Source organism: Oryctolagus cuniculus, chromosome 1 (genome assembly GCF_051225735.1).
Source record: "Oryctolagus cuniculus isolate XC-2025 breed Fujian yellow rabbit chromosome 1, ASM5122573v1, whole genome shotgun sequence".
Lineage (NCBI taxonomy): Eukaryota > Metazoa > Chordata > Mammalia > Lagomorpha > Leporidae > Oryctolagus > Oryctolagus cuniculus.
This window is the reverse complement of record NC_142867.1, coordinates 48264912-48292183: the sequence shown is the minus strand read 5'-3', so window position 1 is coordinate 48292183 and position 27272 is coordinate 48264912. Positions and strand designations below refer to the sequence as shown.

The 27272-nt window shown below is 42.8% G+C and overlaps 1 protein-coding gene across 2 annotated transcripts in view; it reads right to left on the bottom strand.

Moving 5' to 3' along the window:
• TPH1 (tryptophan hydroxylase 1) overlaps positions 1-26141 on the bottom strand; it is a 30720-nt gene extending 4579 nt beyond the window's left edge. The window contains 10 exon segments of one of the 2 annotated variants that reach the window (NM_001099955.3): positions 143-276; positions 1798-1893; positions 3338-3464; positions 4491-4626; positions 8105-8301; positions 8445-8512; positions 11824-11924; positions 13818-14001; positions 17409-17578; positions 26109-26141. In NM_001099955.3, the coding sequence (NP_001093425.2) occupies positions 143-276; positions 1798-1893; positions 3338-3464; positions 4491-4626; positions 8105-8301; positions 8445-8512; positions 11824-11924; positions 13818-14001; positions 17409-17525 (1160 nt within the window). In that variant the 5' untranslated portion in view covers positions 17526-17578; positions 26109-26141. 2 annotated transcript variants of the gene reach the window in all.
• Between the last annotated feature and the right edge of the window lie 1131 nt (positions 26142-27272).

Sequence of the window (27272 nt, the reverse complement as noted above, 5' to 3'; positions counted from 1 at the left end):
TACTCTGAGTATCTCTTCTGAAAGAGAGATGTGTTGGCAGAAATCCTCTAGTGGGCTCCTAATTATCTAGCTTCTGTGACATTATCATTATTGAACCTGCCTTTTGCAGAAGAAAAGAGGACATCAGAAAGATATACTTTACCTCATCTTCTCCTTTGCATCTTCAAAGCTTTCAGATACAAAGTAGACATCCTGAAAAGTTGTGATGAGGCATTCTTGTTTGCAGGTAATCTTGGGATCAAAAGGCTTTACTTTGGCATGTCCAGAAAGCACATGCTGGAGAACAAAGAGTCAGTGGATCAGGTAATATCTATTTCCATAACTCATGCAACTGTCATAATTGGCATACCTTTGAAGGACTTACATACGTAATGGCCCCAACCTACAATTCCAAACTTAACTCCTTTAGCTCTAATTAACCCACAATATTTTCCAGAAACACAAATAACTGGCAGTTTCCCACAAATGCTCCCAAGATAATCTCCATGGCTGTATTCTCAGTCTCTTCTCAGTGTAGACGGCACTCAAAGATGTTTATTTGTTCCTGCATTGTAGCAGGTATTTTCTACTCAGCACATTATTCTTATAAATGAGTTATATCCACCACCAGGGGGCAGGCTCCTTGAGAGCAACACAGTACCTTGGACAGTTCCCACTCTCCCTCCACTTTTTTTAAAGTTTTTATTTAATGAGTGCATATTCTTGTAGATACAGCTTTAAGAATACAGTGGTTCTTTCCCCCATACCCACCCTCCCCCCCAGATCCAATCCCACCTCCCTCTCACTCTCCCATCTCCTTCATTAGGGTTCATTTTAGTTTGATTTTATATACAAAGGACTAAGCATAGACTTCAACAGTTTGCACCCACACACACACACAACATATAAAGTACAGTTTAGGAACAAAATTTGCAGTCGATTCTTAGTACAACTCATTATCTCCATCCACTCTTCCCACTCTTCCCTCCACCCCTTAACTGTTAAGTTCATTCATTCACTGGGTAAATAATAAATCTCAAATAATTCCCTAGAAATTATAAAAGCTGCTGCTAGCATATCATACATAGAGAGTAAACAGAAAGACTTTGTAAGCAAAAGCTTTAAAATACTTTTTATTTACAAGAAATTACATGTTGAGGCTGGCCCTGTGGTGTAGTAGGTTAAGCATCCACCTGTGGTGTCAGCATCCCATATGGGCTCCAGTTTCAGTCCTAGATGCTCTACTTCCAATCCAGCTCCCTGCTGATGGCCTGGGAAAGCAGTAGAAGATGGCCCAAGTTCTTGGTCTACATCCCCATGGGAGACCTGGAAGAAGCTCCTGGCTCCTGGCTTTGGATTAGCCCAGCTCTGGCCCTTCTAGCCATTTGGTGAGTGAATCAGCAGATGGAAGATACCTCTCTCTCTCTCTCTCTCTCTCTCTTTCTCTCTCTCTCTCCTTTTCTCTGTCTGTAACTCTGTCTCTCAAGTAAATAAATCTTTAAAAAAAAGAAACTACATGTTCATCTATATACACATAAACTAAGGTTTTCAAAAAGTTCATGGAAGATGCCTATTATGAAAAAACTATACTAATGATTTCATTTTTGCATAAAAAAGAATATCTTTCAATATCTTTTTGTATTCATTCAGTGAATAATTTAAAACTTGGGAAATAAGAGGAAATGCCTTCAAGCAGTGTTGATCGCTGCCCCCAAGCATTTTCCATAGTAAGCTCTTGTTCAGATACAGAGACCATTTCAGGTTGCATCAGCTATTTTAGGGTGAATATGATTCCGTGCAAAGATTTACAACTCTTACTTTGAGTTCACTGATAGAAGAAAGTAAGCCGGCGCCGAAGACTCGTAACTGTCCGTCTTGTTTACATAGACCAAACTCCACAGTGAAAAAGTAGCACTGCAAAAGGACATCAATATGACTTTCACATGCTGAGTTACTCCATTTAAAACACACTTCAACTCTTAGTCACTGACTCAAAGCACAGAATAAATCCCAGCCCGGTTCACAAGTCTCATTTTAAACCAGCACTTCTAAAACTTGTGTTCTGAGGATTCCTACATACAATGATAAATCACTAAGGACTCCAAAGTTCTATTTCATCATAGGTTATAGCTAGCTGTATTAACCATGCTGAGAATTTAAGGTTAGAAAATTTCTAAATTGCTACTAACTAATTGTAAAATATAATAAGCCCATCTTATACTAACGTAAATCAAATTTTAGTAAAACAATTATATCTTACACAACAAAAAAGTGAGAAAAGTAGCATTGTTTTACACTGTGAGAAATATAACACTGTGAGAAAGCATAATCATATATAATTATATATCACTGATGTTATTACACTGTAATGTTTAATTAATGACATTATTACAAATCTTTTTAATGTCTGGCTAGACTTTAGCCAATGTCTGGTTAGAACTCAGATGGATTGTTATATCTGCTTCCATATTTAACCTGCTGCAATATGCTGTTTTAGCTGAAGGAATATGAGGAAAATTCAGCTGCGTACAATTATTAATTGAAAAAGGGTTGACACCATGCTGCAATGTGGAATCTGAACTGTCTGCTACATTAAAATCCACTTTGCACTTTCAATGGATCCTTTGCAGACACCCTGTGAAAGGCTCTCAGAGACCCCAAGGGTCCCTGAACTGCAGTTGGAGAAGCACTGTTCTAACCACCCAGACTATTTTACATCACCTCCTCCACCCTCACCCTGTGTTCTGGCTTCTTGTTTTTCCCTTGACACACCAAACAGCTCTCTGTCTGTCTTTCCTTGTGTGCCCTCATCCTGACGTGCTCTTCTTTCCTAGATGTATTAAAACATTATTCATTTCCATCATCTGGCCTAGATGTGTCTTTTCTATGAAAACTTCCCTCAAATGGTTTCCTGCATTCCCAGAGCATGCACTTCTCATAATTTTTATCTCATTCCAACACAACTGTCAGCTCATGTGGCGTATAAACTCCTTGAAGAAAGGAACCAAGCCTGACTCATCTTTATAATTTCAGCACAATGTCTTGTACTAAAAAGTCACTTGTCTTGATACGAAAAAAATATTTCAGCATCATTTTTGTGGAACTTAGCATTTTTATTTGAAAATAGAAGATATACAACCTATTGACATTATCATAACCTTGTGTTTTCTCTACCTTGTTCAGTCTCATGCATCCCTTTGTAAATCCTTAAAATTTACATTTAGATTATTTAAATATTATGCGCACAGGAAAATTTCTACTATTTTGTTTTGTAGTTTAAACTTTTAAACTACATCAATATTCATGCATCCCATTCCAATTGAGAATTACAAATCTATAGTTATTTCCAGATTGCTACCGTTGCCAGTTTTTGAACAGCCTCCTCTGAAGCTCCAAGGGAAGCCAGGCCAATTTCTTGGGAGAACTGAGCAAAACTTGGCTCAGCCAAAAGGGGAACGTGACCTAAGAGTTCATGGCAGGTATCCCTGAAACAGAAGAATAAGTTTGTCACACTCTGGTGCTGAGCATAAATGCATAATGAACCATTCACTCAAATCAAAATTCAATTTTAACTTTTTTCTAGTTGATCAGGTGGTTTTGATTTGGTAATAGATCAAAAGGCCAATAATCAGATAAAGAAATGATTTTGACTCAGTATCTTGGCTGCTCACTGACATACACATGTAAGTGCATATCAGATATATTTCAAATGCTCATATCCCCCAAACCAGGTCTCTGTCAAATGTCACCTTCTCAGCAAGGCCTTTGCTGATCACCCTTTGCAAAACAACAATGTCCCACAACACACCTCTATCCCCTTCCCTCTTTCTATTTTTTTTTTCCTTGACAGTCACTACCTTCTTACATAACACACACATGCATTTACTTATTTGGTTATTATATTTATCTCCCAACTAGAACACAAGCTCTATAAAGGCAGGAATTATCATTTTTTTTTCATTATTATGTTCCCTGTGCTTACAATAGCATCCAGCAGCTAACATGCTGTCAATTACCAGCAACAGTGATAAAGATGAACATGTTGGGGCTGGTGCTGTGGTGCAGCAGGTTAAAGACCCAGCCTGCAGTGCCAGCATCCGATATGGCTGCTTCACTTCCAATCTAGCTCCCTGCTAATGCACCTGGGAAAGCATCAGAGGATGGCCCTGGGCCCCTGCACCCAAGCGGAGACCTGGAAGAAGCTCCTGCCTCCTGGCTGCGGATTGGCTCAGCTCCAGCCATTGTGGCCATTTGGGGAGCGAACCAGCAGATGGAAGACCTCTTTATTTCTGTCTCTACCTCTCTCTGTAACTTTATCTTTCAAATAAATATTAAAAAAAGATGAAAGTGTATAGTGCATGCAACACATAATATGTGTCAGGCAGTATTCTAAATGCAATGCTTGACATGTGCTAATTCATTTAATCACACACACACACACACACACGTGATAGGTACCGTTATTGTAAATAACCATTTGATGAATGAAGGGCTGAAGGAGAAATACTTACGGCTCTGGGGTATAGAAGGGGTCTGAACTGTGTCTCACATATTGAGTGCAGTGAAAAACTCGAAAGGCTAAACCTGATAAGAAATCTCTTGGTGATAAGTAACCAGCCACAGGACGAATGGAAAAACCTGTGCGCTCTGCAAAGCAAAGGTGAAAACAGAGAAAATCTTACCAGAACAGATGTAGACCATTTTAATTCTGCAAGTGACACCAAGTAACACGATGAGAGGGCATAGAAAGCTAAAATTAAGCATATGTGTACCAGGGGATCTAATAATTTTTAAACACTTACCATAGCCAAGAAATCAGCTAGTTCTTTCTAAATTTCAATTTATTTATTATTTGAGAAGCAGAGAGAGAATCAGAGAAATACAAAGAGTCAGAAACAAAGGAAAAGGGAGCTCGAAACCACTGGTTCATTTCCACCGCACCCACCCACCCACCATGCCCACAACAGCTGGGGCTAGGCCAGGCCAACGCCAGGAGCCCAGAATTCAAGCCAGGCTTCCCACGTGAGTGGCAGGGACCCAACCACTTAAGCCACCACCTGCTGCTTCCCGGGGGGGCACATTAGCAGGAAGCTGGAACTGAGAAAAGCCAGGACTTGAACTCAGTTACTCCAATACAGGATACCACTGGCATCTTAAACACTATACCAAACATCTGCTCTGAGCTAGAAGAGCTAAGGGTTTTTCTCCTATTGTGACAACTATAAAACTGAGGTTCTGCAACTCAGTAATGTTCCCAAGGCCATGTAGAGAATGATAAAGAGAATACAAAACTCTAGGCCTCAGGGTTTGATGCAGTAAGACATCACTTGGGATGCCTACATCTCATACCAAAATGCCTATGTTCAAGTCCCAGCTCTGCTCTCCAATTTAGCTTCCTACTAATGCACACCCTGGGAGGCAGCATGTGATAACACAGGTAGTCAGGTCCCTCCCACTCACATGGGAGACCTGGCTTGAATTCCTGGCTCCTGGCTTTGGCCTGACCTAGCCCTGGCTGTTGTGGGTATCTGATCTGGGGAGAGAACTAACAGATGAAAGAGCTCTCGCTCGCTCGCTCACTCTCTCTCTTTCAAACAAAGAATAAAAAAAATTTAAAAAAAAAAAAGAACTAAAATCTCCTCATGCTATACTTTGCTGTCTCCCTAAAGGGTTTAGAATCTTACCTGAACAGTCTTACTTCTTTCTTCTAAAAACTTGCTGACAGAATCTATTAATTTAGGTGAGAGTCATTTGTTTAATCTACACCATTTTAAACCAATACTATCTCTTGTAAAATACTCTGTTTTATCTAAACTGAATGGTGCTTTTCCTAAAGCCAACACTGCAAGCCTACTGGACAAGGAGCCAGCCACGAGGCAGGCTTGGGAGGCCTCCGTGAGTCCCAATCTGGTCCTGAACTTCAAACCATCACAGTTTTGGTATTCCCATGCCATCCAGTTGTTTTCACTTGGATGCTCACACTCTGATGAGCAGAGGACACTGTCCAGAAGAACTTCCCACAGGGATAGAAATGCTCTAAATCTGTGCTGCCCAAAAGGCAACTAGTGGCCACAAGTAGTTAACGGAGCATTTGCGATGTCACTAGAGTGATGCAGAGACTAAGATTTTGGTTGAAATTCAGTTTAGTTGTTTAACATATAAAACAACCACATGTCTAGTGGTTATCACATTTGACAGTGAAGTAGCCCCTTCCAACTGATGTTTTGTTTGAACTATCTTGTCATTTTAGTTTCTCTGACACTTGCCTGTAAAACATGTTCTATAACTGGACCCCAAGTGAACAGCTTTCAGCATTGCATCCAAAATATTTCCTCCAACTCTCATGCAAATTGAATTTTACAACAATTTTGGTAGCACATATTTGTCCATATTTGTAAGTCCAGTGAGGTCACGTGTGTTGATCTCTATTAACCTTAATCACTAGTTGTTTTTAATTGTCTGGCTTTTGTAGGAACAACTTAAGAATTGGGGAACTGATCAGCTAACGTAGATTTCTGTTAACAGTCAATGTAAGAAACATAAAACAGTAATTTCAGACTAAAATGGAAATAAACTCTGAGTCAAAAACATTTTCACTAACATTCTAATCTGCTAAGATAGAGAAGGATACATATTTTTCCTAAATATTGTAAACCCTGGAGATGAACCATCACTTCACTTCCTATAATAGCTAGAAAAAACAAAGAGACCTGGACCAAATCAAAGTTCTCCTTTTAGAAGAACCAAATGGAACTAAGCTATCCTTGCCCTCGGTTTATGTCCCTACTAGCACATCATCTTTCTTGGGAAAATATTAGAATCTTGGTGTGGAAAGGAGCCTCAGCGATCGAACGCTCCGACCTTGCCCAAGCTGCTTGGCTGTCCCCTGCCACGGCCCTGACCAGCAGGTGTGCAGCTTTTGCATGAACAGCTCCCAGCTCCCTGGGAGGGAAATGCACCTGGTCATGAGCCTGTTCTGCTTTCAAATGGCTCATTCAACAAGGAAGGCCTTCTCCATTTTCAGCCAGCAACTTTCAGCTTCAATCCAACCATTCTTTACTTTAGGATTCCTCTATCACATAAGATGGCTTTTAAATATTTAAATAAAGCTACAGCATCCTTTAAGTCTCCAGGTTAAACATCCTAAGAGTCCTTCAGTTTCACTTATGTGACATACTTTCAAACCCCCTTATAATTCTGTTCACTTTCCTCTTCTCTTTTCAGCTTAAGATGATTGCTCGGCCGGCGCCGCGGCTCAGTAGGCTAATCCTCCGCCTAGCGGCGCCGGCACACCGGGTTCTAGTCCCGGTCGGGGCGCCGGATTCTGTCCCGGTTGCCCCTCTTCCAGGCCAGCCCTCTGCTGTGGCCAGGGAGTGCAGTGGAGGATGGCCCAGGTGCTTGGGTCCTGCACCCCATGGGAGACCAGGAAAAGCACCTGGCTCCTGGCTCCTGCCATCGGATCAGCGCGGTGCGCCGGCCGCAGCGCGCCGGCCGCGGCGGCCATTGGAGGGTGAACCAACGGCAAAGGAAGACCTTTCTCTCTGTCTCTCTCTCTCACTGTCCACTCTGCCTGTCAAAAAATAAAAAAAAATAAAATAAAATAAAATAAAAAAAAATAAAAAAAAAAAAAAAAAAAAAAGATGATTGCTCTTTGAATGTGGTGCTCAGGCCTTGATTGGATATTCCAGGACAGAGGATAGGAAAAGGCTGGCCTTCCATAGACATTATTCCTCTATGAAAACTGTTCTCATGGGGATGGTGTTGTGGCGCAGTGGGCTAAGCCACTGGTTCCAGTCCCAGCTGCTCCACTGCCCATCTAGCTCCCTGCTAATCTGCCTGGGAAAGCAGTAGAAGATGGCCCAAGTGCTTAGACCCCGCACCCATGTGGGAGACCTAGAAAGAGTTCCTGGCTCCTGGCTGCAACCTGAGCCAGCCCCAAAAGTTGCAGACATTTGAGAAGTGAACCAGCAAACAGATCTCTCTGTCTCTCTGTCATCCTGCCTTTCAAATAAATAAAATAAATATTAAATATGTACATTAAAACAATTAAAAATTTTTAAAAACTGTTGTTATGATCAAACCAGAGATCAATGTTCTCCTTATGAAAAATTAATTTGCTTGTTACCTTTTAAAAAGTTTGAAATATCTTCCAGCTGTGGGATATTGTCTTCCCGATATCCACAATACTTGGAAAGCAGAGGTAAATTTTTGAGATACTCTCTGCAAGCATGGGTCGGATAGAGTTTGTTGAGCTCCCGGAATACGGTTCCCCAGGTCTTAATCTCCTCTTCCGTGAATTCAACCTTAGGAATGGGGTCTCCACTAATTGAGGTAGAGGGAAGGAGTTATTTTTAAATTAGCTTTCAATAAATAGTAGCACTAATTTTGCTTTCTCTTCACTAAATGAATATAATTTACTCTATTTTATTATCTCAAAGTATACATTATTTTTATGATATACTTACTATTTATAGCTCATAGCCAAGTCTGCAAAGTACTTTCGTCTTTTACGGTAGACATTGTCTTTGAAGCCCTAATAATCAAAGATAAGTTTTTAAATATCCACATAAAAGAATACGCGAAACATTTCCTCAAGCTATTATATTAAAGGACTACATAACAGTTATTATGAACAAGCATTGATTAGAGTTTTATGATCATTTTTATTTTAAACTCAATGCTATATGACAGTTTTATACTCGAGTGGCTACAAAGATAAAAGATACTGTAGCTACAAAGATACCATAGAGGCTGTGAAAATAAAATAAATTGAAGAATAAGGAAAGCACTGCCCTAGTCAAATATGCATGGCTCTTTTCCAAACAGGGTTTGTTTTTTAATCATTTGACTATATCATCAGTTACCTGAAATAGTAATTAAAAATAAAACAGCAATCAATAATATCTGAAATAGTGACAATATAATCTAGCCTTAGACTTTATCACAAAATATACACATATTCACCATTTGAAGAAATAAGCCATAATAAAAAATAGACATAACAGTAATGTTAAAACTCATGCTAACAAGGGGCCAGCACTGTGGTGCAGCTGGTTAAGCTGCAATGTTGGCTTCTCTTATCAGAGTGCTGGTTCAAATCCTGGCCACCCTGCTTCTGACCCAGCTCTGTGCTGCCTTCCCAGGATGCACCACAATGTCAGCCCACTGGACATTCCATATCAAAGGAACCATACAATATGGGGCTTTTTGTGACTTGCTTCTTCAAGGTTTACCCATGTTGTAGCACATGTACATACGTCATGCCTCTCTACAACACATAATATTCCATTACATGGATATCATATACTTTTTCCATTATTCAGTTGGACATTTGGGTTCCTTCTACTTTTTTGCTGTTATGAATAGCACTGCTATGAACATTTGTGTACAGGGATTTATATGGACATATGTTTTCAGTACTTTTAGGAACCTAGGAACCACTGGTGATTTTTAGGAGAGAAGAGGGATAATGGTCATACTGAGGTGTTCGCTCACTCTGAGGACTGTGAGGACAGGTTTGAAGGTGGCAAGGCTGGAGGCAGAGAAACCAGTTAAGGGATGGTAATGGGGTGAGTAAGGAGCAAATCTCAGAAACATCTGGGAAGTGAGAAGCAGCAGGATTTGTTAAGAGATCAGGAAAACTGATGTCCTCACCTTTCCATAAATATGACCCAGAGTTTCTTGCCTCTGAACCTTTGTTCATATTAATCTTTCCTGAATCTTCCTTCCTCTCCGGCTCTTATCTGCTGAAACCTTTTGAGGCCCTTTCTCCGATCCCTGCAGCTAGAGGTGTTTGCTCTCTTGCGTATATTTCAAAGCAACTGGTTCTAATCACTCAGGGCACTTTTACGTTTCATCTTGTGCTTATTTCTATGTGTGTGCTTTAGCTTTTCAACTAGTCTGCAAGCTCCTCTAGGGCAAGTACTGCAATTTATTACAATAGTTATTCAAGGAGGTTATAGAATAAATGGACGATGGACTAGTGGCTGTCTAAAGTATTATAAGGTCACAGCCACATAGCCATTAAGTGAGAAAAGCCAGATTAAAGCCCTGGTCTGTGCAACTCCACAACTGCACTTTCTTCTCCTCTCCCCTCCATGAACCTAGAGCCCCATGAGCAAGCTTAAGCCCTGGATTTATGGATTCCCCAACTCTTGCTTGTACTGTACAGCTTCCTAGTTCATCAACTGTCTAATAAACCAATCATGGTGGGCAACATGGGTGGTCTTTATTCCCTGCTCCAAAAACCCATGACCATTTTTAATACAAACTGACTTCAGATACTGTGTTCATTTCATCACAACACTTGGAATAGCTCTTCAGAATAGGGGTGCCAAGTACTGGACAGATGTTTTGGAGCCAATGAAATTAGATGCTTTTCAGGCAGTTTAGTCATAATTCCACCAACATGGGTGTCTACTAAATGCTTCCTGAAATCCACATCAAAACATGGTCCCAGAGGCTGGTGTTGTGTAGCCTGTGAAGTCGCTGCCTGTGATGCCAGCATCCCATATGAGTGCTGGTTCAAGTCCCTCTGCTCCACTTCATAACCAGCTCCCTGCTAATGTGCCTGGGAAAGCAGCAAAGGAAGATCCACATGTCTGGGGCACTGCCACCCACATGGGAGACCCAGATGGAGTTCCTGGCTCCCAACTTGAGCCTGGCCCAGCCCTGGTGGATGTAGCCATTTGGGGAGCGAACCAGCAGATAAAAGATCTCTTTCTCTCCCTCTCCCTCTCTCTGTAATTCTGCCTTCCAAATAAATAAATAAATATTTTTTTAAAATGGTCATGATAGGCCGGCGCCGCGGCTCAATAGGCTAATCCTCCGCCTGCGGCGCCAGCACACGGGTTCTAGTCCCAGTCGGGGCGCCGGATTTTGTCCCGGTTGCTCCTCTTCCTGTCCAGCTCTGTGCTGTGGCCCGGGAGTGCAGTGGAGGATGGCCCAAGTGCTTGGGCCCTGCACCTGCATGGGAGACCAGGAGAAGCACCTGGCTCCGGGCTTTGGATCAGCACGGTGTGCCGGCCGCAGCGGCCATTGTGGGGTGAACCAACGGAAAAGGAAGACCTTTCTCTCTGTCACTCTCTCACTCACTGTCCACTCTGCCTGTCAAAAATAAACAAACAAATAAATAAAATAAAATGGTCATGATAGCCTAGTGATGAAGACACCCACATCCCACACTGGAGTGCCTGGGTTGGACCCCCTGCTCTGGCTGCTAACTCCAGCTTCCTGCCAGCACAGACCCTGGGAGACAGCAGGGATAGCTCGAATAACTGGGTTCCTGCCATCCATGTGGGAGACCTGGATTGTGTTTCTGGCTCCTGGCTCTGGCCTGCATGGATATTTGGCGTGTGAATCACTGGATGGGAGTGCTCTGTGTATGTCTCAAATTTATATATTAAAAAAAAAAGATCCTGTTCAGGAAAAAACACCTTTTCAAGCAATGTTGTTCTTAGAGGCAGGCATTTGGTGCAGCAGTTAAGACACTGGGACATTTGCATCCCATGTTGGAGCTCCTGGTTCAAGTTCAGGCACCACTTCTGCCTCTGCCTTTCTGCTAATGTGCACCCTGTAAGGCTGCTGTGATGGCTCATTCATGTGGGAAACCTGGATTGAGTTCCAGGCTTCTGGCTTCAGTCTGACCTTGTCCCAGATATTGGAGGCATTTAGCAAGTGAACCACTAGAATGGAGATTTCACTCTCTCTCTCCCTCACTTTCTCTCTACCCTTCCTGCCTCTGTCTTTCAAATAAATAAAAATAAGTAAATAATTTTTAAGTTGCCCTTAATTTTCATTTGTTTTACATTATTTTCATGGAAATAGTCATTAAAAAATATTTACAGGGTGGTCTGCATCTAGCTCAGATCCATACATCAGAACTCGGTTAGCACAATGGTCCAGGTCTGAAATCTTCTTTGGAAACCAAGGAACACTCTCCATGCCTGAAAAACACAAAAACCACTGAAACTGGAAAAGATGATCTTAAATAAGGCAATGGGGAGACAAAATTAAGAAATACATGCATTTGGATGAGACTTTTAATTTTAGCATGTATACTGAAAACCTAAGAAGTAAATTGTATTCAAAATTTTTAAGCTATAAAACCTTTTTATGGTCTTCAGGTTGATTTCTTAATTACTGGAGAAATACTGTAGGCTAATAACAGATCAAAAGTAAGAAAAAATTGTAAGCCACATATTTATCTACAAAAGCAGAATAAGGAAGTAAAGTGTGTTTACAGATCAACGTGTAGATTTAATAAGCACTTTGAATTTTTATTTTTGCTGTTGAAAAGGATCTTAGAAATCATTAATGTCTTTGTTGCTGTGATCTGACACCAGTCTCATTCTCTGGGCCCTCATAAGACCTGGGGTTTTTGCAAACGCTGTTCCTCTGCCTAGAATACATATTGCGCTCCCACTCCCCACCCCACATCACCCCGCTGGCTTCCTGAGAACATCCAGACCTAAATATAATGAGAGCTCTTCATTCCAGAAAGCCTTCCTGGATGTTGTAGGTGGACTCCTTGTCCTCTGACTTCTGGAGACACACTGCTTCCAATCTTCCCTGTGCTTTTATTATGTTCTATTACAATGCATCTGTTTGTCTTACAGAAAGCACTGGAACAACTGTAAGGTAGGAACTATAATTTTTGAAGCTACTTTGCTTAGTAGAAATATCTGGCCCAAGTTGGTATACCCTAAATATCAACTGAACCATTTAGCCATCTAGAAAGCTCCTCATTTTATAGATGAAATAACAAAAATCCAGCAAGGAAAAGTAATTTGCCAAGGTAACTAATTTCTAGTGGAAAAGAGAGGAGGGCTAGAATGCAATCCTTCTTGTTCCCGTGTACCACTCTTTCTAATGTACCTAAGAGTCATAATCAAGATTTAACCTCAAATACAACCTGGATACCAATCACTCAAAATAGACACCAGTGGAGCTCTAGGCCCCTGCTCTGCCAGGTGTTAACCCTTTAGTTGTGACTGGTGGGCACAGGGACTATGAGGAGCTTCTCTAGCAACAGAAGTGGGAGAGGAAACTGGAATAAATACTGTACATAGCGAATTTCACATTACAGTTCTCAGCAGCTGTCAACTTTTTCAAAAAATTTAAAATATTCATTTAGCTAGATGCTAAACTCGGTGAGCATTACTAAGAGCTCAGAGGTTGTGAACTGGTGGTTTGTGGAATCAAGAGATACTTGGTGATTAGAAAATTAAGATATAACAATCTATTTCTAAACATTCTGAGTTCTTTCTTTTTAAAAAAAAATTTATTTATTTGAAAGTCAGCGTTACATAGAGAGAGAAGGAGAAGCAGAGAGGTGGGGGTCTTCCATCCACTAGTTCACTTCCCAGTTGGCTGCAACAGCTGGAGCTGAGCCAATCCAAAGCCAGGAGACAGAAGCTTCTTCTGGGTCTCCCATGTGAGTTCAGGGGCCCAAAGACTTGGGCCATTCTCTACTGCTTTCCCAGGCCATAGCAGAGAGCTGGATCTGAAGTGAAGCAGCCGGGATTCAAACCAGCACCCGTATGGAATGCTGGCACTGCAGGTGATGGCTTTACCTGTTCCACCACAGCGCCAGCCCCTGAATTCTTTCTTATGCTCAAAATTTCCTTTTCATTTCTCCCACATTTGATCAAACAGTGTTTTATAATTTTTTCTTAGCAATTACATTTTTAACAATTACATTTTGTGTCACTTCATTACAAGACTATAAGCAATTTGTACAGATTTTTATTTTTACTCTCATGTCTTCAAAATGGGTAAGACTGGACATACACCAGACACCTAATTTTCTAAGTAATACTTTCACATTTCAAACTTACCTTCTTCCTTCATAGTAAAATTATCTGGTGGAGTCACAGAAAGAACATTGGTATGAGACTTCAGAAGATGAAAAATATCATTCAATTGTTCTCTGTTGGTATCACAGTCAACAAAAATCTCAAATTCTGAGTTTCTTCTCTTAGATTTTCGGGACTCAATATGTAACAGGTTCACATGTTTCTCCTGTGTAAAGCAGAGAGTAAACAGCTCCTGTAACTGTCTCCAGTGTTAGTAATCTTCGAGCAGATTACATTCATTACTGCTAAATATCAATCTCACATTGGTCATAGTAGCCACAGGTGAAAAGGCTGTTTTAGTGTGGTAACAGCAAACTAATTCCCCCTTAGCTATTATGTACTACTCAAAAAAGTTTGCAAAATGCACCATACTCTCAAGAAACTAATAAGATAACACCCATTAGAGGTTCTTCAGATTGTCAGAATTAATTGGTATTCAAGTAAAAATACCAAATCTCCTCAATACAAAGAATCTTTTGAAATTTCTCACAAATAAAAACCAGTTTCAAATTAATGCTGGTTCTTGAAAAAGAAAAGTTTCTTTTAAAAATGCAATTAGGCCAGCGCCATGGCTCAATAGGCTAATCCTCCGCCTTGCGGCGCCGGCACACCGGGTTCTAGTCCCGGTCGGGGCGCCGGATTCTGTCCTGGTTGCCCCTCTTCCAGGCCAGCTCTCTAATATGGCCCGGGAGTGCAGTGGAGGATGGCCCAAGTGCTTGGGCCCTGCACCCGCATGGGAGACCAGGAAAAAGCACCTGGCTCCTGGCTTCGGATCAGTGCGATGCGCCAGCCGCGGCAGCCATTGGAGGGTGAACCAATGGCAAAAAGGAAGACCTTTCTCTCTGTCTCTCTCTCTCTCTCACTGTCCACTCTGCCTGTCAAAAATAAATAAATAAATAAATAAATGCATTTAATAGGGGCTGGTTCTGTGGCGCAGTAGGTTAATTCTCCGCCTGCGGCGCCAGCATCCCATATGGGCACCTGCTCTAGTCCCAGCTGCCCCTCTTCTGATCCAGCTCTCTGCTATGGCCTGGGAAAGCAGTAGAAGATGGCCCAAGAGCTTGGGCCCCTGCATCCGCATGGGAGACCAGGAAGAAACACCTGGCTCCTGACTTTGGATTGGCACAGCTCCAGCTGTTGAGGCCATCTGGGGAGTGAACCAATGGAAGGAAGACCTTTCTCACTGTCTCTCCCTCTCACTGTCTGTAATTCCACCTCTCAAATAAATAAAAATCTTTTTAAAAATGCATTTAATAAAACTAGGGGAACGCCTTAGACAGAGTTTAATGCCTAAAATCTCATAAGCCACAAACTTAGTAACCAGCTGAATTAGATAGCTTTTTTCCCTTAAGATTAATTTATTATTTGTATGAAATGCATAGTTAGAGAGAGAGAGAGATCTTCCATCCACTGGTTCACTCCCCATATGGCTACAATGACCAGGGCTGGGCCAGGCCAAAGCCAGGGGCCTGGAACTCCAACTAGATCTCCCATGTGGGTGGCAGGGCCCCAGATACTTCCCAGGTGCATTAGCACAGAGCCATAGAGGAAGTGGAGCAACCAGGACTGAAACTGGTTCTCATATGAGATGCAGGGTTGCAGGCAGCAGCTCTCCCCACACCAGCCCCCCAAATTGCTTCTTCTGATGTCTCCCCATACCAGCCTGAGCTGTGGGTCCCATGATATAATCCTGAGGGGAAGGGTATCATCTCCTACCAATCTGGGTAGCTGAGGAAAGCACTGAAGACAACATTGAACCATGAGAACCAAACACACAATGAGCAAATGATCTCCAAAGCTAACAGTTTATCCTAAAATAATTTAGTGAACACTTGTGTAGTCAGGTAAGGACTGTGAAGAATGCAAAGAAGGGTAAGACTCATACACACCAGGGGTCTTCCAAAAAGTTCAATCAAATACATATTATAAAAACAACTATACATGAGCTTAAATTTTTTGCAACAAAATAAACTTACCTTTTAATCATTTTTCCATAAGCTTTCTGATGTTACCCACATACAAGGACTTTACAATCTAATTGACCAATACACGAATGACAAACAGAAAATTCAAAAAGTGAGTGTCCAGGTGCAGATATGTTGTAAAGGAAAAAACCATTATGAGTTTAAAAAGTGAAGGTTTTGTGGAGTAAAGGGGGAATGAAATGAATCTTAAAGAACGGGCAGAACAGGAAGATGGAAGGGAAGAAGAAGGGATTCCAAATCAAAGGAAATGTACAAGCTAAGGCACCAATGACAATCGAAGTATTAGGTTACATGAACCACACAAGAAAGAATAGTGAGTGTTAGAGGATGCTAGGAAATTAGAATAGGGTTTATCTTGTGGAAGAGAGAATTTATCATAGAACTAATAGGAGGAAGCCAGTTACAAAACACACTGCAGGGGCCAGTGCTGTGGTGTAGCAGGTAACGCCGCTGCCTGCAGTGTTGGCTTCCCATATGGGTACCAGTTCGAGTCCCAGCTGCTCCACCTCTGATCTAGCTCCCTGCTAATGTGCCTGAGAAAGCAGTGGAAGATGGTCCAAGTCCTTGGACCCCTGCATCCACGTGGGTGACCAGGAAGAAGCTCCTGGCTCCTGGCTTCAGATCAGCTCAGTTCTGGCCATCGCAACAATTTGAGGAGTGAACCAGCAGACAAAATATGTCTCTCTCTCTCTCTCTCTCTCTGCCTCTGCCTCTCTGTAACTCTGCCTTTCAAACAAATCAATCTTTAAAAAAAGAAGAAAATTGATAATAATAATAAAAAGGTAAGATTTTTAAAATAGATAGATAGATAGATAGATAGATAGATAGATAGGGCTGGCGCTGTGGCATTGCGAGTAAAGATGCTGACTACAGTTCTGGCATCCCATATGGGTGCCAGTTCGATTCCCAGCTGCTCCACTTCCAATCCAGCTCTCTAGTATGGACTGGGAGAGCAGTAGAAGGTGGTCCGAGTCCTTGGGCCCCTGCACCCACATGAGAGACCAGAAGGAAGCTCCTGGCTCCTGGCTTTGGATCTGTACAGATCTGGTTGTTGTGGCCATCTGGGGAGTGAACCAGCAGATGGATAACTGATCTCTCCTCTCTCCTTCTCTCTGTATCTCTGCCTTTCAAATAAATAATAAATGAGTAATTAACAAATTAATTTTTTTAAATAACTAGAATTTTTTTAAAAAAGTGGAGCACCAGGGACTCAAATTAGCACCCATATGGGATTCCAGCACTGCAGGCGGCAGCCCAACCCATTGTGCCACAGCACTGGCCCCAGTGATATGTGATTAGGTATATCATTAAATAATATTTAAAGTTTAACATTTTATTTAATTAAAATTCAATACTCTGAAATCTAGGAAATGCATTTTTCCCTGTTTTCCACAAGCTATTTGTATCTGCTCTTCCATAAATTGTATCTCTCACCCATTTATTAGAATTGATCAATATTTTAGAAACTTAAGTTCTTCAGAATTTTCTGTAGCCCATCTATGAAAAATTTACAATAATTTATGTTTTAAATGTAAACTTAGAAACTCATTTTCAGAAGAGCTTGTGCACAAATATGGAGAGTGCTTACCTGGAAGATTTTCAGTGCTTTTATAAGTCCTCCAACTTCATTCTTTAAGGAAAAAATGAGAGTCGCTCTTCCTCTTTCCAAAGAATGGTCTTTGTTCTCTTTATTATCTTCAATCATGATGACTTTGGAGTAATTCTCTAAAACTAAAGTATGAAACTATAGATGACAGGCTAAAAAAGAAGTTGCACAATATGGATAATATTTAATAACCAAAGGCACATTAATCTACCAAGCTTCACTTTCCTGAAAGCTTAAAACTTAATAGTCAAAAATGTAAAACTCAGATAGATAAGCTTTGCAAAACAACAAGACTAAATAAGATAGCGCTTTCCTCCCATCATGCCTAGAATAAACAGTAGCTGTACTACTAGTTTCCTTTTCTTTTTTTCTAAACCCATCCTTCTTTCAGGACGTGACTCAGCCCACTAGGTCCTTGCAGTCTCCCTGATGAGTATAGCTTGATACTGGGTGCTCTTCCCCCATGAAGTCCTACCCCCTTCACCCACAATTTTAGCACTCTGTTATACTACATCCTGAATGGCTTCCCCAAATGTTTTATCCGTATCTGTCTTGACTTGGAACGGGGCAGCATCTTTAGAGCAAAAGCAAGCCCTTCTGCTTACTTTGCAGACTCAAAGCCTAGCCAGCTCTGAACACATGTGGACCAGATGGGTAAATATTAGCCAGGAGAATTCTGGTTCCACTCTGCCCATAGAATTCCTTGTCCATGGGTCCTGAATCTTTTTCAGTATTGGCCTACAAGTACTACCTGTACGTGTGTTGGAGGTGAGGATATTGTGGGTGTATAGTAGGATAGGATATCTTTTCATTGGTGGCTGTCAGCTGATTCACATTTGAGAAATAAGATTTGGAGTAATCAATGAAAACAGCATTTAAGAATGTATTCTGAATCATTTTCCTTTGGTTATTGAGCCAAGTTCCATATTGTAGTTCTAGTGGAATTAACTTATAACAATTCAAAATGATATGACTGATTCCACTGTCTTTCACTTGCTGTCACTGATTGATCCAAGCTCATGGCAACCACTCAGAACAGATACAGTGGTGACTGTGGGCTTGGAGCCAGAGAGACTCTGTTCCAGCCTACCACAGCTCAACACTTCACTCCCTGGTGGAAGCCTTCCCTGCCCTCCCAGGTCAACCCTTTACTCTTGGTTATCATAGAACCATATACCTCCCATGGGGCCGGCACCGTGGCTCACTTGGTTAATCCTCCACCTGTGGCGCCGGCATTCCATATGGGTGCCAGGTTCTAGTCCCAGTTGCTCCTCTTCCAGTCCAGTTCTCTGCTGTGGCCAGGGAGGGCAGTGGAGGATGGCCCAGGTGCTTGGGCCCCTGCACCCTCATGGGAGACCAGAAAGAAGCACCTGGCTCCTGGCTTTGGATAGGCGTAGAGCCGGCCATAGAGGCCATTTGGGGAGTGAACCAATGGAAGGAAGACCTTTCTCTCTGTCTCTCTCTCTGTCTATAACTCTGCCTGTCAAATAAAAAAAAGAAAAGAAAAGAAAAGAACAGAAAAGAAAAGAAAAAGAACCATATACCTCCCATTCACAACAACAGTCACAGCTGCAGTTGTGACTTTGCCTCAGTGAATATTTGGTTATGTCTGTCTCTTAACTAGACTGTGAACTCCACAGGGGCAGAGATCACATTAATATTATTATTATTACTATTACTATTATTACTATTTTTTTTTTACAGGCAGAGTGGACAGTGAGAGAGAGAGACAGAGAGAAAGGTCTTCCTTTTTGCTGTTGGTTCACCCTCCAATGGCCGCTGCGGCCGGCGCGCTGCGGCCGGCGCACCGCGCTGATCCGAAGACAGGAGCCAGGTGCTTATCCTGGTCTCCCATGGGGTGCAGGGCCCAAGGACTTGGGCCATCCTCCACTGCACTCCCGGGCCACAGCAGAGAGCTGGCCTGGAAGAGAGGCAACCAGGACAGAATCCGGCGCCCCGACCAGGACTAGAACCCGGTGTGCCGGCGCCGCTAGGCGCAGGATTAGCCTATTGAGCCGCGGCGCCGGCCTATTATTACCATTATTAACAAGTGAAGCAGCCGGGACTTGAACTGGCACCCACAGAAGACGTTGGAGCTGCAGATGGCAGCTTGACCTGCTGCACCACAGCGTCAGCCCCCAGGGATCATATTACTTTAACTCACCATTTGTATGCTCAGCATCTTCATAGTCCCTAAACATAATAACACTGTATAGATGACACTAAATGAATAAATAAGTTAAAATGCATTAAATATATGATTCCCATCCTCAGGGAACTGAGATTCTGATAAGGAGAGCATGACAATGCAAAAGGGTAAAAACTGTCAGGAGAACAGATGGTATCATGACAGCGGTAACTAGATTAATTATTCTGTCCTGTTCAGAGAGGCTTCCCTGAAGATGTGCTTTAACACGATCTTAAAGAAAAAGGAGGTGATGGGAAGGAGTAGATGTGGAGGTGAAAGAAAAGATGAGGAAGCAACCAACCACTACAGAGGAGTGAGAGGCCAGGTGGGCCAGGTAAGCAAGGACAGACCCTTCAAAAGCTTCCACCCAGACAGTGCAGGGGCATTCAGACTTGATCTCCTATGCCCACCCAAATGCCAGTCTGAGCACCATGTCACGGCCAGTCTGACCCAAGGTTAAGTGAGAAAAATAAGGCAAGGTAGTTTTCCACTAAGCTAAAGTGGAAAAACTTCTCCATATTTTGTCAAGTTCACAAAACCACTTAGATTGTTTGAGTTGTGCCAATTTATTCTCTAGAATTAAAAGTCATGGGGTGATGCAAGATGAGGGTGTTGTTCATTTCTCTGTCTGATCAGAAAGCTCTTGCAAGCTTTCCTCTTTCTCCATATATACTCTTCCTTAATCCATACTATGTAACATTTTGGGGCCCCTTATAAGATAGATGACAGTCCTGAACAGTGCCCCCTGACTTGAAAGAGGGTATAAAGTACCAAAATGGCTCATAGTTATTTTCTTTCTTTCTTTCTTTCTTTCTTTCTTTCTTTCTTTCTTTCTTTCTTTCTTTCTTTCTTTCTTTCTTTCTTTCTTTCTTTCTTTCTCTTTCTTTCTTTCTTTCTTTCTTTCTTTCTTTCTTTCTTTCTTTCTTTCTTTCTTTCTTTTTTTGACAGGCAGAGTGGACAGTGAGAGAGAAAGGTCTTCCTTTTCCGTTGGTTCACCCCCCAAATGGCCGCTATGGCCGGTGTGCTGCTGCCGGCGCACTGTGCCAATCCGAAGCCAGGAGCCTGATGCTTCTCCTGGTCTCCCATGCAGGTGCAGGGCCCAAGCACTTGGGTCATCATCCCTTCCTGAGCCACAGCAGAGAGCTGGACTGGAAGAGGAGCAACCAGGACAGAATCCGGCGCCCCAACCGGGACTAGAACCCGGGGTGCCGGAGCCTCAGGTGGAGGATTAGCCAAGTGAGCTGGCATAGTTATTTTCTATATGGTCATAAGCAATAACCAGATACTAAATGTACCTGCTGAATTTTCTGCTTCAGCATTCAGTCTTTGTGATACCTTTGGAATTTATTTTATCAATTATTTATCAGGCATGTACTATTGGAAGGGCTTCTGTGTATAAGTTCAAAGAGTATGGAGATAAGGAAAAAATAATTCTTCTCTCTACTGACAAGACTTGTCCACTCTTAAGAACCCAAGAAGTAGGTAAGAGAATTATATAAAATGTCTGTAATGCACTAATATTATCCCATTTAATTCCCATAAGCCTTTGGGGGAGGAGATAGGAATTATATCTATTTTGTAAAAGAGAAAACTGAAGCTTACAGAAGCTAACCAGCCTGTCCATGGTCACACAGCTAGAGAATGGGAGCACACACATTTAAAACTGGGCCTGTGCAAATGTGAATGGCAGCATAGGGATCTGATTTCTCCAAGGTTATCTTGAAAATGTTGAGAGAAGCAGAAGATAGAAAAAAAAAAAGTGGCTTCTATTTAGAAATTGTCTTCTACTTTGACATCTTGTCATTACCTATTTACACTGCAAAACAGTGTAAGGAGACATGTGGATTGTAAAACTAGACGTGTGTAACCACTGAGCTGAGGTTTATTAGTTACGACCTCAGGATGCTACACAATCTTTTGAATATAGCTAAGTTCTCAAACAGCTAACATGAATTCACAAATTCCAAAACTCTTACACATTCTAAATGTCAGAATATGATGTGGTGTTCTGAAAAAAGAGACTGAGATATATGATTCAAATTTTAACAAATATCAATTTATTGTGCTTAAGTCTCCAAAATGCTTAGATATTTTTAGTTGTGCCAATTTATTCTCTCAAATTAAAATAATCTCAATTTCAAATGCCTGGAAACTAAGTGGCCAGTAAATTTAATAATAGTGTGGGTTTTTCTGTGATTCAAATGATTACAAATGGTATGAGGAGGCATTTGGCACAACGATTAACATACCATTAGGGAGTGGGCATTGTAGGGCAGCAGTTTAAGCCACCACCTGGGACGCCTGAGATTGAGTCCCTCTGTGCTTTGGATCCAGCTTCCTGATAATGAGCACCTGGGAGGCAGCAGGTGCTGGCTCAAGTACTTGGGTCTCTGCCACCAGCCTGGGAGACCTGGACTGAATTCCCAGCTCCTGGCTCCAGCCGAGCCCAATCCCAGCTGTTGGAGGCATTTGAGGAGTGAAGCAGTAGATGGGATCTCTCTCTCTCTCTTTCAAGTAAATACATAAATTTTTAAAAAATGATTACTAATTGTAGAAGTAATGAAATTTCAACCCAAGCACAATGACATACGTAAAGCACCATAGACAGTGTTAGGACAGCAAAGATTTAAAGACAGCTTGCTTCTAAAGAGCTCACATACTTGGGGATGGGCAAGGAAGACAGGGGAACACACTTTCCATTAAGTGAAACTCAGGAGAAGAGAAGGGTCCCTGCAATCCCAGCTCTGGGATGGCTGAGTACCCCTACTCACTTCCCCTACCCCCAAGATCATTATCTTGTGAGATTAACTGAAGAAGCCTCCGACATATCCTCAAGCCTCTGCTGAGAAAGGATTTATGGATGAGAAGCAAGATACATTACAAATGAGTTGCAGATTCAAAGGAATTGACTATTTCTTAAGGTAAACTTAAGAATATGCAGGGAAGGGCCCGGCGCCATGGCTCACTTGGTTAATCCTCCGCCTGTGGCGCCAGCACCCCAGATGGGCACTGGGTTCTCGTCCCGGCTGCTCCTCTTCCAATCCAGCTCTCTGCTATGGCCCAGGAGGGCAGTGGAGGATGGCCCGAGTGCTTGGGCCCCTGCACCCGCATGGGAGACCAGGGAGACCTGGCTCCTGGCTTTGGATCGGCGCAGTGCTGGCCGTAGCAGCCATTTGGGGGGTGAACCAACGGAAGGAAAATCTTTCTCTCTGTCTCTCTCTCTGTCTGTAACTCTACCTGTCAAATAAATAAATGAATAAATCTTAAAAAAAAAAAAAAGATTATGCAGGGAATTCTAGATGGTGGCTCTGGAGCTGACGTCAGTGATGGTCTCACCTGTGCATTCTCAAAATGCTTTTAAAGATGGGGAAACTTTTGGCAACATTTCTTGTGTGTGTGGACTTTTTTTTTTCAAACACAATATGGGTTACCCTGTCCTATAGAAGCAGATGCAAACAATAAGAGACACAAAATAAATGTAAATAAATCCATCTAGGCAAGTTATAATATTTATGTGCATCAACTTCTTTTTTGTGAATTTGGAGGAAGAATAATGAACACCTATTTCATGGTTCTATGAGATTAAATATATATCATACATGGTTGTGAGAAGGATTAATGGAATATAATATATATGAAACTTAGATCAATTGCAGATCTACACTAAGTACTCAATCAATATTTTTTCTAATATTGGTGAATGCATCCCACATTTTCTAGTCTTCAAAAAGGAGAAAATGGGGGCCAGTGGCGTGGCTCACTTGGCTAGTCCTCTGCCTGCGGCACTGGCATCCAATATGGTTCTAGTCCCGGTTGCTCCTCTTCCAGTCCAGCTCTCCACTGTGGCCCGGGAGTGCAGTGGAGGATGGCCCAAGTGCTTGGGCCCCGTACCCGCATGGGAGACCAGGAAGAGGCACCTGGCTCCTGGCTTCGGACCAGTGCAGCAGCCAGCCATAGCGGTCATTTGGGGTTCATCCTTTTTTAATATAAGTAAACAAACTGGGAGCTAGGCTCAGAAAATGGCAAAGAAAAGGGATTTAGGGAAGTCAGTGGTAGCATTGACAAAACTCTAAGTTTCCTGGCAGTTTGCCCTTCAACAATCTTAGAGTTTAGAAAAGAAATTATTAATTATAAAACTGTATAAGGATTTCCTTTCAAGTTTCAAAACTGGCCCTTGGGCTCCCCTGGAAATGTCAATGTGTAAATATACTAACAGTCATGGCTGACCTAACTCAAACCCTTTGAGGTTCATAAATCTCATTTCTTTTCCTGATCCAAGAATGGATCAAGTTTTTCCACCAGCATTTCCTTAGTGGGTGCAGGCAGACATCAGTGAAGGATACGTTAACTGAACATTTATGATATGGAAGGCATTTTATGTTTTTATTTATTTAGAGATATGAATTATATTAAGATTTGGACACCTACCTATTCTTGTTTAAGGCAAGATAAGAGTGAAGGTTCTCAAAAGGAACCTTTTCTAAGAAACTGGAAGAGGGGCCAGCGCTGTGGCACAGCGGGTTAACACCCTGGCCTGAAGCACCGGCATCCCATATGGGCGCCGGTTCTAGTCCTGGCTGCTCCTCTTCCGATCCAGCTCTCTGCTATGGCCTGGGAAAGCAGTGGAAGATGGCCCAAGTCCTTGGGCCCCTACACCTGCATGGGAGACCTGGAAGAAGCTCCTGGCTCCTGGCTTCGGATTGGCGCAGCTCTGGCTGTTGCGGCCATCTGGGAAGTGAACCAGTGGATGGAAGACCTCTCTCCGCAACTCTGTCTTTCAAATAAATAAAAATAAATCTTTAAAAAAAAAAAAGAAACTGGAAGAAAATTTCCCCCCTCTTCTCCCTCCCCCACCCCCATAAGCTTACAGGTAGGGCTTTGATTTTTACTAAAGTTTGGCTGAAACTGCCTGGCTGACAGTTTATGAGGCATCAGTTCTTTTTTTCCCCTTCACTGAACTTCTCTAAACCTCTTTCACCGACCTCAGTATCTTCCTGGGCTCCTTGTTAGTCTTTCCTGCCATGTTCAGCCTACCTACCCTCCCTTACTCCTTCACAGAAAACCTAGTGAGATAAAAGGCCGTAAAATGACCACGGATCACACTTGTTTGAATCCATGTCTCATCAAGATTCATTTGTTTTCTTCTTACAGCAGCACTGATGAGCCGATGTGAACTGGTACCCTTTTCTCATGAAATGAAATGAAGGCTGTCATTCTCCCACCCCTTCAGGTGGGTGTGCAGAGCTGGCCAGGGGGATAAGGAAGACACTCTGAGAAGGCGGCAGAAGACCCATGGCTGCATGGGAGAGTTGAGGATGGGGTGCGGGGTGTTTACAGTGACCAATTCCTCTCTCCCCTCAATTTAACCAATAACAAGTGTGATTCAAGTTTATCTGACCCAGAAGCATAAAGCACTATGAGATTCCAGTCCTTTGAAAGCACGGATGCTGCTTGCGGACAGAACCACGAGCTGCTCGAGGACTGGTTCAGAGGGAGACAATCTTCTAGAGAGGCTTGGTTTTCCTGCCTAACAGGAGTAGCGGTGGGGAGGGGATGGGAATGAGGATAAAAGTGGAGATGAAACACAAAACAAAACACTGCCTTTGAAAAAAACGGTATTCTAGGAAGCCAAAGCCATAGCAGACACAACGGAAACGGAAGACACATTCCAACCGGAAGATAAGTTAATAACGGTAAAAACCTATGCACAAATGAGCTCCAGTGACCAAATTCGGGAGCGACAGAGATCATGTTTACAGAAACTTACACCCAGAATATCACTGCGAAAGGCACAAACTTTCACTGGGTTAGAAAGTTCAACCTTGGTCTTTTCTCCCCCCCAACGCAACTAGCATAAACACCTATGAGCTCATTTGAAACCTCTGAAAAACCCGTTAAAGGCGAAGCGAAGCTTAGCTGGCCTATTGAGTGGATCTGCGCGGCCAGCACCCGCTCCACTGCCACCTTGCACCAAACAAACCTAGGCATCTGCTGGGGCCGGAGGGGAAGGGGAAGGGGTGATGCTAAGAGGCTTTGTACCTGAGACTCCCTTTCTTTGAGGGTTTATCTTATGGAAGGAGAAAGGACAAGGAAAGAGGTGTTGCTCTTTGATGAAGAAGAAAGAATATATCTATCTATTCCTGTTAACATAGAGGAGGCGCCCAGACGGGTTCCGCTCGGAACCCATTTCCCCATAGGGAGAATGAAATAAATATTTACCTCCCAGGAGCTGTTATAAAGGTGAAATCAGATAAAGTAAAAACAGCCTATTTCTGGCACACAGGACACGCACCAAAATACTGTCTTTTCTCCCCAAAGAAGACAGGAAAGAAAAGTGATCGCCCGCGGAGGTACAAGAGCAGCCTCTCAGACCTGGCTCCGCATCAGCATTTACCTCCCAGGAGGGTGCCGCTGCGCCCGCCCCGCGCCGGCGAGCGCCATCAAATCCTCCCAGGCGGAGCCTGGTGCCCGCGGGAACTGGCCATGCCACTCACCTGGGCGCCACTAGCGGGAAACCGAGTCTGTTCGCGGTCCCGCGGGGCCCGCCTCTTATAGAAGCGGGCGTCGGGGCGGGCCAATAGGCAACCGAGGCGGCCGGGAAGTGACCAATGAGAAGGGAGAAGCCGCAGGCACAGCGTTGAGGGTTCTCCTGCGGGCGGGGCAGCGTTAGCCGCCAGCTGACCTCCGCGGGGTGCTGACGGCGCCCGCCCGATTGCGCCTTAGCTTTCAAGTGTATCTGACTGGTGTTTTAATTAAGCTAATGTTAGTCCATCCATGATCTCAGACTTCTAATACTAAACAAACAATCCAGAGTTGGAAATTCGCTCTCAACCTGGGTGACATCTATGATTTACCTGCTGAGGGTTTGCACTGCTTCTCCCGGGTTGGGGACCAAATCAGGAATGTCCTATCCAACCCCCGCCCCATCCCCAATCCCCATCTCAAAGCCCAGTCTTGCCGCATCCTGCGCTTGGTTCCTTGAGGCAGAGCAATCGCTAAGCTTTTAGAAGGTGTGTGTGCAGTGCCTTTTAAATTTAAAAATGCTTAAGTTGCAAGCAGATGGGCGTGCTCTATTAGCAGAAAATCAAGTTACAGGCTCTGTGACAACATGGCACAGACTTGGAATAGGTTATTTATGGGTTAAGTGTTTGGACCATTAAGATGGCCTCCAAAAGGGCTAACCAGCCCTCCTCAGTATCCACAGTGGGTGGGGCTGAGGGGTTCCCAGAGCCCTCTGGATACCAAAATCCAAGGATGCTGAAGACCTCTATAAAAGATGGCCCGGTACTTACATCGAACCCATGCACATCCTCCTATATGCTTTTAAATCATCTCTAGATTATCTAGAGACTATTATCTATTACCTAGAGATGATCTAGGTTATCACTTATCATACAACGAAAATGCTATGGGAATAGCTATTGGACTGTATTGTCTAGGACATAATGACAACAACAAGAGTCCGTGTTCGGCACAGGCACAATTTTTTTTTTTTCTCGAGTATTTTCAATTCCTGATTGGCTGAATCCCCACATGTGGAGTCCATGCATGTAGAGAGTGGACCTCATGTGTCACGCACTCTATTGCAGGACATTCTTTTCTCCATTTTTTTTTTTTTTTTGACAGGTAGAGTTATAGACAGTGAGAGACACAGAGAA